The sequence below is a fragment of the Rhipicephalus sanguineus genome, chromosome 5, assembly GCF_013339695.2.
Source record: "Rhipicephalus sanguineus isolate Rsan-2018 chromosome 5, BIME_Rsan_1.4, whole genome shotgun sequence".
NCBI lineage: Eukaryota > Metazoa > Arthropoda > Arachnida > Ixodida > Ixodidae > Rhipicephalus > Rhipicephalus sanguineus.
In genome coordinates this window covers 138,542,334-138,557,060 of record NC_051180.1, presented here as the reverse complement: position 1 = coordinate 138,557,060, position 14,727 = coordinate 138,542,334, and the positions used below count along the sequence as shown (strand labels likewise).

At 43.5% G+C, this 14,727-nt stretch overlaps 1 protein-coding gene across 1 annotated transcript in view; it reads right to left on the bottom strand.

Annotated features, from left to right (window-relative positions):
• LOC119394273 (intermembrane lipid transfer protein Vps13) overlaps nt 1-14,727 on the bottom strand; it is a 191,352-nt gene that overhangs the window by 150,430 nt on the left and 26,195 nt on the right. The window contains 6 exon segments of the mRNA XM_037661555.2: nt 3,372-3,455; nt 3,458-3,575; nt 5,552-5,629; nt 7,064-7,131; nt 7,235-7,335; nt 11,024-11,126. Of these exon segments, the coding sequence (XP_037517483.2) occupies nt 3,372-3,455; nt 3,458-3,575; nt 5,552-5,629; nt 7,064-7,131; nt 7,235-7,335; nt 11,024-11,126 (552 nt within the window).

Below are 14,727 nucleotides of genomic sequence, written 5' to 3'. Positions count from 1 at the left end.
TCAGTTAAATTTCTCTTTAGGATTAAAAAGAAAGATGTCCGTACATGTACACTATATAAATTCACGCAGCATTTGGCTACGGACCCAGAATATAAATACCGAGCTTCAATGTTTTTCTCGCAATAATAAAAATTAAGATAACGAATTACAGCAAACCATTTCTAACCCTCAACTAATGCTTCCAATGTGCCGCTACACCATCTAAGGGCTTAGATATTTTTAAAACTAGCTTCCCTTTTAACAATCAGTGCAAAACTGCTTTTAACCAGTGTGTCAAAACGGAACGAAAACCAAAAACGAAAAACGAAAAAGAAAACAATATTTTTGACTGGAACAAGAACGTAACCGAAACTTTATCTATTATTTCGTTCCGGAGTGAAACTGAAATTTTTTTATCAGTTTTCGGTTCACAGGAAAACTTAGCCACAGTATTAGTGCATACCTCAGGTAGGAATACCACAGTAAAGATGTGTTGAAATTGCACAAGAAACGAAAACAGGAGCAACCAGAGACGTTTATATTAACACAAGTGGACTTTCGTGTGCCTGTCACGCTGGCCAACTTGGAGAGGGCATTCTCGGCGTTGAAGTTTGTTTTATCAGAACAGCTGTCTCGCACATCAGAGAACACACTCGACGATGTGCTGTTTCTGAGATCGTGCTCACTCCCTTGACACAAAGCATTTTGCCTGCTCAAAATATTCGTAATTGACTTTTGATAAAATAATTACTATGACTTTGAAGGGTACTGGTTTGTGTTAGTTGGTAAGAATTCGTGGTATAGTTACTTCTGCTCTGAAGAACGCGGGAATAACGTGTTTTACCCCTGTCCCACTTTCTTAAGAGAGGAGCGCAAGAAACTATACCACAAATTCAATGTTTTTATTATTACTTTAACTTCAAATTTTTGCATACAAATAAAAACCGTTATGAACAGTTACGGTTGCGGAACTTTTTTTTTTCTTTTTGGAACAGCAACGAAACAGAACTTTTTGCGGTGGAATGATACTAAAACCGAAACAAAAAACATTGCATTCCGACACCCTGCTTTTAACCCTTTCACTGCCGGGTTTTTTTCGTGCTGCTGCACAACCCCATGCCGTTTTTTTTTTTTTTTTTCTGCGCGTTATGCGAAAGTTTTCTGTTAGCAATGCAGTAGGATGCTGCTAAGGACATGTGAACATCTTTATGAAGGATTATTTTATCAAAATAAAAGTAGCATGCATTAAGAGCAATGAATTAATTACCAAAATAAGTAATTTTTAAAAATTAAGAAGTAATAAATAATTACCCAATAATTCAGAGTCACTGAGACATTAAATTATACATTTTATTCAAAGTCAGAATTAGTAAAGAGCTCTGGAATTTATTCCTCTGTCAAATAACGTGCACACGTGGTGCGCCGACTCAACATTGCTGCACTGCTGAGACGCTCGCAAAGAGATCCGAGCCAACGCTGATGTGCAAGCACGCAGTCCCTTTGTTGTCAAAAATTTCACTACAAGGTATATCTGTTTATGTGTTTTCTCCATACATGGCGGGACACACCCGCATTATTTTTTTACAAGAGTTGTCTCGCGCGCGGCAGGCAGTGATTTAAAGAGGCAAGACGAGTATACTCGGGATGGACAGGGCTTGCGCGTGTCGTCGCCCGAGTTATCTCGGGATTGGCAGTGAAACGGTTAATGGAAGAACTGAACTGCCTATGGTCATTGTTGTAGTTTTTCGTGTTGCCCATACTCATTTCATATCCTACACGCCTATTAAAAATGTCAGTGAGTGCATTCAAAAAGCTTAATAATAACTTGAAAGCATCTCCGTTCATAAGAAACATTTTATGTGTTTTTCTTTTTTATGTATTTATTATTTATTTATTTACAATGGTGCTAGCCCCAAGGTGGGGTCAAAACGACAGGTATGCCATAGTGGGGGTGCGCCACAAGATTAATTTTGACCACCTAGAGTTCTTTATCGCGTGCCTAAACTAAGTACACGGGTGTTCTTTGCATTTTGCCTCCACTGAAATACCACTATCATAGCTAGGAATCGAGCCGGCACACTCGAGCTTAGCAGTACAACACCCTACATGTTGAGCTACCAAGAAGGGTGATTTTGTTATGATTAGAAAGATTACAGGACGTTAATACAGAATAAGGTCTCATAGTTGAAGACTGCAACAGGGCCTCCTATGTACAGCATCTGCATACAAATATGATATTTGATTTTTTAGCCCAATTTGGCAGTGTGAATTACATGGCTGATAAAACACCTCCAGTAAACTCTCAATATTTGAAGACAGTCTAAAAAAAGCAAGGAGGGCAGGGAAACCAAACGCTGAAACTCTGGAAAGCATTTAAGAGGTTGGCTTCAAAGTCTCGCAATTCTTGTTCTAGGTACGTAGGGCAATGAGGCTGGTCGAACGGTATTTCTTGAACAGCATATTTATACCACCAACACCCCGTTTAGGTAATCCTGAGGGACTAAATTTCTTGGATAGCATATACTGGCGCAAATCATAAACAAGGACACAGAACATAAGAATTTCGACACGTAAGCACTTATGTATATGTCTATCTTATACTCTGTGTCGTATTAGTTTTTGATGTGCACTGGCATATACTGTGTCATGATTAACAAACTAGACCAGCATATGTCTTAAGCAATGTTTCTTGGAAATGGTGGCAGGAAATTAAAGTGCATAAAGCTGAAACAAATCAAATTTTTAAAATTTGATCTCACATTTGAAATAAGCAACATAGTTATGTAGTGGGTATCAGCACCCCCCCCCACAGAAAAATTTTTTTTAAACATTTCTGACCCACCTCTTCCCTTGATTTCAACACTCTTAAGGCACTGCAGATGAATGATGCACTAGAAGTCGTTTAATACTTTAACACGACTTCATGACTATAACACAGTGCCCCTTGCCTGTCCTTGTCTGTTTTCCTTCTTCGTCCCTGTCTAGTCGCGCTTACCACTCTTCATGGATGCAAACCAACTAGCCCGCCAACGTGTTTTAGCCCCTTGCCTACTTTACTAAAATTTAAGGCACCTTCACATTAGGGGTGCCAAGCCCTGAAGGAAGTGCAGAGCTGGGCATGCTTCTTTGCTTCTCTTCAGTTTTCTCTTTCTTTCCTCCTCTCTTTCTTTCTCTTTTCCCGTCTTTTTCTGTCTTTATTTCTCTCTTTATTTCTATTTATTTCTATTTTCCTTCCTATTTTTCCCCTTTCTTTCTCTTTCTTTCTATTTCTCGCATGCTTCCTTTTTTTTCTATTTTTATACGTGATTTTGCCTGCGTTAAGCCAAGCGACGACAGCATAAGACAGCCCGGGCCCCTAAAGTGCTCCGCACTTAAAACACATGGTCACGTACCGCATCGTACACCATCTCCACGGGTTCTGCGAAAAGGTGAACCCTCTGGTCACACTTCTCGTCAATTGGATTTGTTTCGAACAAAAAGGACGCAGAGTCTTCTTTTCGTTGTCTTGAACAATCTCAGACGAGATGAGCGTGCAGAAATCCGACGGCTCTTGAGGAAAGCCAAGAACCTTAAATTTCTCTATTTTCGACTCCAGCCTGGGGGAAAAAAGATGCACCATGTACATAGCAAATAGGCCACCAGAAATGTAGGTACCAAGTGCGGCCTACTGTATGGTTGTGACACTCGCACGTTTTCTTTAAATTTTCAATGTGCAACATTTGGTGAACACACTGCAACACACCAGAGCATTTTCTCCACAGAGCAATGTAACAGCATGTACCCAACTGTTGGCTAGTACTATTACCAGAACTTGCATGTATTCAAACCGAGGGAAAAAATCAACACGCAAAGCACATCACAGTGTGGCAGTGCAATCCAACAACTTCTTTACAATGCTTCGGCTTGCTTGTCTATGTTTGGGCTAGTGGAAGTGAGTACCGTAAAAACCCGCATACAGTTTTCTTTTTCCAAAATTCGACATGCATATCTCCGTCTTGCACCCGATATGGTGCATATATTGTGCATATGGCACCAGTGACCACTGCGCAGCTGAATGAAAGACTGCAACTCCATGAAGGAAGCTAGTTGAGAGCAACATCTGTTGCTGAAACTATGGTGGTGCAACAGCTCCGAGTGAATGAACTCACTAGCCAAGGATGGTGAAGACATAAAAAAGTGTTTTTTTTTTTTGCATGCAGTTAAAGAGATGTTTCCCAAGCTTCTAAGCATGGTATTTGAATGCCACTGTTCAAAGAAACAAGCCTTCCCAGAAATTGAGGGACACATTTGGCAGTCTACATCTACGTAAAGTGGCAGTGCTTGCTTCTTGGAGTGAATTTTGAGCACTGCAGTAAGACATACTGCAGAGCTATTTAGAATGAGTAACAGTTATAGACATTCAAATACCATCATGTGAACACTAAACACACTGTGCATAAGATCATGAACAGTTGCAAGATTGCTACATCATACACAATGAAGCAAGAAAGTGCTGTATGCTGCTTCTATGTCACTTTTTGCAGATTTTTGCACCCATCCATTTAAGGGATTGCACCATTCTGATGCACACCCAACACCAGTTTGCAAGACATTAAGGATTCTTATTTGTACTGTCTCCATGTAACCAGCACACGATATCGAAGCAAGTCTGGATGTGAATTATGCGCAAATTTAGGTGCAAAGGTAGGCTTCACAGCAATATGCGGGGATTTTTTTTTTCCACAATTTGTCATTGGCGGTGTGCGTTATACATGAAAAATACAGTATGCCGGCACACATGTGTATGCCTTTAGAGAAGTGCGAAATATCATCAATATTTACTGGTACAGATGAACTCATAGTGAAACCCTTCAAGAATGTATGTCCAAGGAAGGTCAGTGTGAACGAGCAATCAACATGGCTTCAGTAAAGCAAAATACTGTCAAAATAATTATTGTTTGTGATAAGTGTTATGTGCAGATATTTTTTTTTGTTTTTACGATTCTTGTACCCCTTGTACTTTAATAAGGTACATATTATGCCTTTACTATGTGAAACATACCTACTTGTGAGGCAAATGAAAGCTGTCAAGAGTATTTCTAGCACACAAGTGTAATTTGTACGCACTGCAATGAATGAAGCAGTGTTCAGCAAAGAGCAGGCAGCCAATGTGTGTGCAGCCACTTGGACATCTCATTGTGTGAGCAAGCACAGCACGAAAATGTGCTCTGATGAAACGCAAAAAAAATGATGCACCACAAAAGGCCTGCCTCTCAGGGTGAAACTGAGGACTCTATGCGGAAGAAAGCCTCCTGGTAAAAAATTTAGTACACGTGCGCTAAATCTCACCATAAGCCTTCAGGATTGGTAATGGAATTCATATGATTCACATCAAGGTCAAATATGAGGTGAAAGTTAACATGTCAGACTCATAAGTGAATAGGTTTAGAATGTAACTTGTTTGCAAATTTACGGGTTCCGGCTTTGCTGCAAGCAAAGTGACGCTTAATTTCATCAAAGCTATGCCTTCATAGTCGCACATCACTAGACATTTAGCTGGCAGTGAGGAGAGCCTGTCATAAAATACACTTACTTCATGGCTTCTGTTCTAGGCCTCTCCTCGACAGTTGCCGACATGTCGTTCAGGATTGCCTGCACGATGATGGTCTTCCTGTAAATGGAACAACAACAAAAAAACACATGGCTGATCCCTCCGTCATAGGAATCGGTATAACACGAAAGTGAAACGTGTCTTCCCAGAAGTAGTGCGTATCGTGTAGTGATATGAGAGCTTCTACAATGTCTATTGGTGTTTGACAGCTATAGCACCGTTTGACGTGGATGCACCCATGTTGACGCCTAGTGGCATGTCTCCATCGCGACCGCCAACGCCCATGATTATGATTAAACCGTTGTGGTAGCTGAAGTTGTGAACATATATTTGGAATCAGCGAATCGTGAATCGCACGTGAAGATGACATCAACAAACTCATAATCAACATTGGTACCCGATATGCACTTCTTGAAAACGTCGTCAATTAAGGGTAGAAGCGGCACGGTGTGCGCTTACTAGTAATGGGTTACCGACGCCTGTGTTCATGCATACACTTCCACACTGCGCTTCAGCAACACGGGTGGGAGAGGTTCGTAGCTTGAGCCGCAAGCGTGTGCGTCCCGCTGGCCTCTGTCTGTCTCGCTCCACCAAGGCACGACATTCGCGCGTCGAAATCGTGTCCTTTTTAACGCGTATTGCAGCAGTTTTGTTAGTCGGTGCTCTCGCAATCGAAGCAGTCGGCGGCGGAGAAATTCCGTTGATGCATGTGGAAGCTGCACCACTCCGATGAGCTGGCGCACGCTGACACGAAGCGAAAGGCAAAGAAGGTAACTGCGTCTAGGGTGCGGCGACGCCAGCGCAGCCAGCCAGTGTCCCTGGTATTGAGACGCTTTAATCATGGCCTCCGATATCACGCGCAATCTCGGAGCAAGCGCTAATAAGTCGATCGTGACGCGTTACTTCTTTTCACCTCTCACAGACGGCGGGACCGCCCCGCTCCGCCCCGCCTACCTACACCGCCGACAGAAAGCACCGGGAGAAAGAGGAGTGTGAAAGATATAAGGCGCGTTCGTGGAGTGTCCGTCATCTGCAAAGTTGGCTTAGTCGCTTGAGCGTCGGGCGCTTACCGTCGCGGCCGCAAGGTCGTGGGTTCGATTCCCAGCGGCGGATCTTTTCCTTAGCTTTTTTTCGTTCTCACCCGTTGGCGTCCATTTTATCAACGTCATAACCGTGACGGAAGTACTTGGTGGACCCCGGCATAAACACTTTCGTGTTAAAAAAGAACCCTGTCGAACTAGCTCTATTCAAAGTGAGCATGCACACAAAGAACCATAAAATGCAGTAAATTACACACACTCTTAGTTAACATAATCGACACATCTACAGAACACAGCAGCAGCTGCCTGTCATGGCGTGTTTGTGGACTACCAATCTTATGAAGCAGTGCAGAAGCAAGTCTACATAAAAATGCTGAAAAGACAAGTACAGGCACAAACAAAGCTAGGAGACTATGAAACAAAGGGCTTCAACAAGCTGCCAACACAAACTCACGCTCTCGCTTCATCATGTATGGCCAATGAAAAGTTCTTCAGCACAAAATTCAGCCTCTTGGCGACGTACTGAAACAAGGAAAGAAAAACAAAAATTGCCTCATAGGTAAATGTGCAACCACTAAGACAAAAGGAGTGCAAACGTCAGCCTAGTCAACGAAGTTGCACTCACGGTGACCGGGTAGATTGGTGCTGAAGTGTTCTCCTGGTAGCCAATAGCAGCATACAGCTTCTCTTTTTCCTCAGGCGTCATGGCTTTCTCAAACTTCTTAGCTGCAAAATGAGAAATGTGTGCATTGACAGAGGTGAATGGAGCTTTACAATGTAGTTTTTCCACTGCACATATGCTAGAAAGGATATCAGGCAGCAAGTAGTGTTCAGCAGTTTCTGGTACCAACAGTGCACAGTAGTAGTTGGTGTGCATATAAAGAATAACAATGCCAAGAAGGCTTGCCTGGTAAATTTAAACTCAACAAAATTTTAGACTGCCTAAAACGCCTAGTCGAGATAGTGCAAGCAAAGATGAGCCGCTGTGCAATATTTTACTATAAATTCGAGCTTAAATCACAGAAAGCTGACAAAAATAGCAGTTCTTGATACAAAAACTGAGAAGAAAAAGAATGCCACCGTTAGCACTCCTAAGAAAGGATGCATGACAAGGCCACAATCAAGAATGTGCGAACCCTCCACACAATCTCCGAGGTAAGGGGCGCTGAGACAAGTGCCTTGAAGCCTGTTAACAAGAAACTAAAATGTTAACAGCCCTGCGGTCTGATCAGCATTGCTTCAGTGGTATATCTACCCACTCTAAAAAATTTAACCAAAGTGAAACTTCATTACTGTTAGGTCATGGAATCTAGTATAAAGGTCCCATCCAATTCCACAGAGATGCGAGATTCCAGATTGATGAATAGATGGCTTACAAACATTGTGCAAGCGAACGAACTGAATAGTGGATGTGAATTTTGTAAGGAGGCTTGATTCTCGCATTCCCTAAAGTTGACTTCTCTGCACTATTCATGAATCTCCTACATCCATCTACTTCCTGATGGTATGTGATATAAAGGTCGTGGCCTCGACAATCAGCTCCGGCAGCGCACCATTGCTTCGGCTGTCTCATTCGGCGCATTAACAAGCGCAGAAGTGTTAATTTTTTAATGCTTTAACATGCCGCGAGGTGGCGACCTTAGCCCATGGCTCATGGAGTTACAGTATATGCTACCTTTAGGTAGCAGAGTTGTGCATCTGTCTTCCAAACGCCGCTAGCAACCATGCATTACGGAGAAAACTGACGCTCGAGCATATTTTTGTATTTCTCGACACCGCTGCTGCAGCGAACTGAATTAACACTAGTCATTGACAGCCCATGTTTATCGCCGGTCTTCAACATGCCAGACATGTTAATTGGCGGCACGGTAGGCATGTCGCCTACAAAAACGAAGTGCGACTTCACCACATAGCTGTGGTTGCTAGCCAGATCTATGTGCACTCTGCTACCTAAAGGTAGCATATACAAACTCTAATAGCTCAGTAATGCTCACCTTGCTGACGCAGCACTTTCTCCGTTTACTCTCTCCCCTCTAGCTCAGGTGTGGGGTGGCTTTGTAAACATGCTGCAAGGTCGTGTCCTTAGTCTATGGCTCAACGGCCAATCAGCAACGCTTGTATGGCTGTCCCACCACTTTCTTTAATTACACTCTCCCTGTGCAAATGGAATGGCCGGAGCACAACCTGCTGCCGGAGCTTATCGCGGATGCCCCACCAAGGTCAGTGTAATTGCACAGTAGAGTGAAAGATGGCGCAAGTTGTTCCTGTAACAGTAAAGCCTCTGAAACTTCGTAAACTAGCAACATACTTTAAAGAAAGCTTTGAGGAAAGCTCTCTTTTCTCCCTTCTCTGCCCTCTCTGAGGCCGATGCCGCATCGCTATTGGCCAACTGGTGTCATGCGAACTGTGCGCAGAGTTCTCTGAGGCCGATGCCGCATCATTATGGCCAACTGGTGTCATGCGAACTGTGCGCAGAGTTCGTTTCTTTACAGTCACTCTCAATTACCATCATTGCTAGATCCCTCCGTACGCTGGCGGAGAGCACATGTATCGCATGTATATGTAGTTGCTGCTTGTGTTATGTTGCATGTGCACGTTGTGTTGCAACACCAATTTGATTACAAGGCCACCATTGCTTTTCATCACCATAGGTGGGTGCTACAGATTCGGAGCTGAAACAGATTTAGCAATGGCAAAAAGCTCCACACGACATCATCCTGTGGGCGCAACGAGTTACGAAGAAAGACATAAATGCACCGAATTGGAATGGAGAAATTCAGGCTAACATGTTCAAGTGGAGTTAATTAAGTATGAGTTTCTCAGTGTAGTATGTTTGAGATTTGTGCAATTTGCTGCGAGTCATAGCATTTTAAACAGGTTAAATTTCACTGAGAATGTCGCTGTTTCTCTTTGACGCTCTAACACAGCTTCTGTGGGATCTTCACTTTGTATCAACAATACACGGTCTGCTTTTTATGCGCTACACACCGAATGGTTCGAAGTCGCAGTTATACTTCGTGTGCCTAACATTAAAAACATGGACTGACTAATTTACGGGCATGCGTGGATACGTGCAAGAATTTGATTTCAGAACTTTCGAAATTCAGCACAGCTCATATGATAAAACATGGGTCTCAGGCACGAGCTCTCACCTTAGGATTGCAATTTGTGGCTCTTTTTCTTATGTAATCATTTTTTACAGCTAATGGGGTTTTTTGCCTTTTTATCCTTGACAGTCAGGTGGTGGATCCGCGAAAGAAAAGCATACTATGTACCTTGGCACAAGGTGCAGGCCCGACCGAGATACATGGCGTAGTCGTCGCTAGACAACGTTACAAGCCTTGGAGGCGCACGTGCAATTTTGCAGTGTGTACTGCTGTAGCAATGACGCGTTCAGGACTAATAGCGCTGTCATCCACCATCTGTGTATTTGTGCGTGCTTGGTACAAACATTGGCACGTAAGTGCGGTACTGAAGCTGTGACACCCCTCCGAACCTTCAGAATGGCTGCCACTCATTCTTCCTGCCAGCTTTTGGCGTCATAAGTGATAGACCCTGCGAATTCACCTGGCAAGATTGATGAGGATTATCTAGCTTTCAGAGGGTCTACTGTATACCACGACGTTAGCGTTCAGTCTCGAACGAGCCATTTACGATTCGCAACAGGACCTGGTGATACGGGCTCTTTACAAAAGTTACGTGCTGAATTGTAGCGTACAACCTTTGGACATGTCATGGGCCACCGTTACGCAAGTTTAGACACTTTCATTGCAGAATAGTTGCAAAACAGTGCAAGAGTGCAGTTAATAAATTTGTACAACTCGCTGGAGACAACTGTGCGACAAATGAAGATGCTCGCAGCCAGACAGCAAGTGCAATGATTGTCGTGCACTGCCTGGCCTTGCGCACATTAACTCTATGAAATGTCTGTTACACCGGAGCAATGCTGGCAGCGGACAGTTGAGAAGGGAGCGCAAAAGGGAGGAGAATCGAGGAGGAACCAAGGCGGAGGAGGAGAGTGTCCATACTTTACAAAATTTCAGGGCTTTATGTAACAGCACCACCTGACAACATGGTTAGTCGGGTTATAAGTTTCTTTTTGGCTGGAAATCGAGGTTGTACAAAGTGTGCTCTTGACAGGAGCTTGAATGTACGTTCTAACACTAATATCACTCATGAACAACACAGGTGTGATCTTCTGGCAGGGGCGAACCTAATTGCTCCATATCTTTGCCCACTTTTCCAATTCTGCTACATGTCGTATGGGTGTGCTACACTGACTGCATAATTTGGCTAAATGGCTTACTGTTTAAAAACAAACTAGATGACCTTCTCATTTGTTTTGCTACTGCATACAGCGTCCTTTGTTGTGCAAGAAACTCCGAAAGTTGCGAACTTTAAACGACATACATACCAATGTCTTGGGTCGTAGACGCTGCACTGGTCTGGTCGCTACTACCGAACCACCAGGATGACAACCAACTTTGCTTGGGGGTGTTCAGTAGCTGCTCCTCAACCTGATGCAACAGAAATCGGTAGCCACTTTACAGCCTTGAATAACGCAAAGAAAGCACACCACTATTAAGGGGAGATGCTACTCGAAGACACTTTTTCTTTAATATTCACCCTAGAGCAATGAAACTTGAGTTGATTATAGAACTTTTTATGCTGATTTCAAATATAATTAGTTTTCTTGCAAGTTGCATACTTTTAGTTCTGCAACATGACAAAGTGAAAAACTTAAGCCTTTTGCCCCCCTCTTTTCAGACCTAAACTTCAATAATTTTTTACAATTGATAGTTCATAATGTTTCAAATAAAGTGTGGAATGCAAATAACTAATTAAGAAGTTCATACAAATATGTACTAGACGTGAAAAATTTTAACGTGGAAAGTTCATATTTCTCCTACCCTAGTAAAAGTTTACATGACTTTTTTTTATTAATAATAAGTATTGAAACGTGAACAAGATAATTGCATTTCTCATACTTTGGAAAAAATTTGAAAAAAATTTCATGCAGATCTGAGCACCAGAAGTACCCGAAAAAGGAGGGGCACATTGACAAAAATGGCAAAATTTGTGTTTTGAGAAAAACGAGTTTTAAAGTCCAAATTGCATGTTTATTTATCAAAGATGTCATTGAATGCGACAAAATTTGTACACAAGAAAGAACAATCCTCCTTGTAGTGGCCACTGCCATTAAAACGCGCCAGCACCATACGTTTCGCCCTCACGGCTCTTTCAGGCTGACTCTTCGACAAGAGATTTTTTCTTCAGCGCACGCCGACGAGCCCTTGCTTCTCCTGTTAGTTTTTGAGACATTTTTTTCTGGCGTGTGCTGTCCTTTGATGTGCCAAGAGCAACCAGATCATGAGGCAGGAGCGCGCCAAGCTCTTCCAGAACACGCTCAAAACTGGAGTGCCCTCGATTAAACCAACATGTTCAGTGCTGTCATATCAGCAATCAACGAAGACTCGTCGTCCTGTGATTTTTCTTCGTCTTCGAAGAGTCCGATCTTTTCCTGGGAGGCGCTCACATATTCGAATGCCGCGGCAAACTCGTCGGACGCATCGGTGTCACTGCCACTACGCCTTGCGGCAGCAGACGATCTTCTCGTGGTTTGAGTGTTCGGCTTTGATTTGCGCCGGCGTCCTCGAAATTTGTGCGCCGCGTGAAACTTGACAGGCCGGTGACAGCGCTTCCTACGGCTTTCTTCATCCATAACGGATAAGCACTCGAGAAAAGCGCTGTTCAGCTGCGCTGCTCGACGAGACACGGATCCTGCAAGTAGGCTTCACAGCACACACGCGCGCAGCGTCCAACGGCGGCTCCCAATCCGTACCACGTGATTTAAAGCCAGTCGCGGCGCTCGAAAAAGGCGGCAAAAGCGTGCTTCTCTTTATTATTTCTTGCGCTGCAGAAGCGCGGGAAACCGTCGCTATTTGAAGAGTGAGGCTCGGCTCTTCGCCTCATGCGGTCGACAATGGCGAGCGGCCCATTATCAGCGGCAAGGTGCTCGAAGATGTCACACTTTCGGCCTTTTGACAGCTACCTTGTGCTCTTTAGACACAATTTTAAAGCATTTCCAGTTGAGTCTCGACATTGATTTTTTTTTTCCAGAACAGTAGAGGTACTAATCTTAACAAAACAGGTGAAAACAAAAAATCGATAATTTTTTAGAAAACTCGCGTTTTTCGACCCGCATCTCCCCTTAAGCAAAATGTCCGTCTAAATTGCTACGAATACACCCAACTAATGGTAAGAGAAACAAAGTTGCTAGTCTCACTGCAAATTCCTCGTAATCACCCCATCACCTCACAGATAGGAGCAATGGTTAACATCTTAGGCTGAGACAGGCTTGCTCAAGAAGTTACGTCCTTTGCTACGGTCCTCGATGTGAATTGTGTCCTCACATTACCGCACAGATTGTTTGGTGAGTTGGTTGAGCGGTGCATTTGTGAAAACAGTACTTAACAGGCTTACACAAAATTTGCTTTCTCTCATTCTTCCTCTTGTTCAAGCCTGTGTATTCACATGTTTGCAGTCCTTGCAACAGTTTACTCATTTTTGCGCCTGTGTTTTCTTACACTTTGTATATGTATTGCTACCTGCATTTGCAAAATGAGGGCCTGACAACCCAGAAGATCATCAGCAACCTGCTTAGTCATTAGGTGTTACAGTAAAACTCTTGGGTAATGATCATGACTAGTACGAATTTTGGTGTGACACGAATTTGCAATATACCCCGGCCCAAATAAATTGTTTACAGCATGGAAAAGACTGGCTGTTCCAAACGAGTTTCCACACCGTTGCGAATCATGCGAACGTGTGCACGGCTCCGTACGCGTGTTTGTCTATGCATGGCTCTGTACATCGTTTGCGGAGTTCAGTTCACGCTACACGGTTCCCTCATCTGCGAGTTTGATCCGTTCCTCACCAACATGTAGCAAAAGTGAAAGCCTTTGTCACTGAAGTTTGACATCCTACGTTAGGTGGAGAATGATACGAAAGAAATATGAACTGGCCTCGGCAGGGTTGGGTTTCACACCGCCCATTCTGTGCACGATTGTCACTGACAATGTGCAATGCTAAAGCAGAAACTGCACATCGTGTGCAGCTCAAGGGAGTTCTTTACGGGGTTTGAAACAGTGATGGCTATGGAAGTGAACATCGCAGGTGGAACTGAAGATGGGAGCAAGTTGGGAGTTGCTACTTGCACCTACGACAACTTCGTCACTGCCGATGACGATAACATGACCTGCAGTTTGTGTACCACAAAGGACATTGCCTGAGAGCTTTCCACGTCACAGCTTGAAACAGTGGCCAGCGTGGAAGGAGACGATGCGCGCTGCAGCAATGACGGCCGAAATGCAACACGTGCTTGAAGTGCTGAGGCATGCGAAGACATTACTGAGGTCCCATGCATGCATTTTTACGACCCAGAAGGTGATCGCTGACAATTTGGACAAGAAAAACATGTGGAGGGATATCGGGAATCTTTCTGTCCAAAATAAATTATATTTTTCATGATTTTGTGCACTTTTCGATGACACGAATATTTCAAGAGATACCGCGACCCCCCCCTTACTCGCTATTTAAAACTGTTTCAGTTCAAGTTGGCAGGTTCACTGCAGCAAAAATAGCAGGAAATATTCAACGACAATGCATTGCTCCGGTAAATGCCTGTACCGATAAGTGTTTAAAAGAAGATAGTGAAATGAAGCAAAGTTGTAAATTGTTACAACACACACACACAAAAAAAAGAAAATAATGAAAAAAAAACACTGCAGAATCTCCTTCAGGAGTTGTCAAAGTGATGCCTGAGCACTGTGTTTTTTGTAGGTAGCGGCCGTCCCTGCAACGCTGTTTCCGGGCGGCATAGGCATGGAGTCTTTCATCTTCTCTCCAGCACTCATGCACATCCCATGGGACAGCGTCCCAAACACTGCCCCATGGCACACGCAAAACGCAACCACTGAAATACATGCCTGGCATCAAAATTTCGCAAAGGTTGAATTTTCCTGATGTTTACAATCTTCCCTGTCGGCTTTACATCTTGTCCTGCAGGAGGCTTTTATTCCACTTCCACAAAACTCGAAAATGTTTTCATAGCAAGTG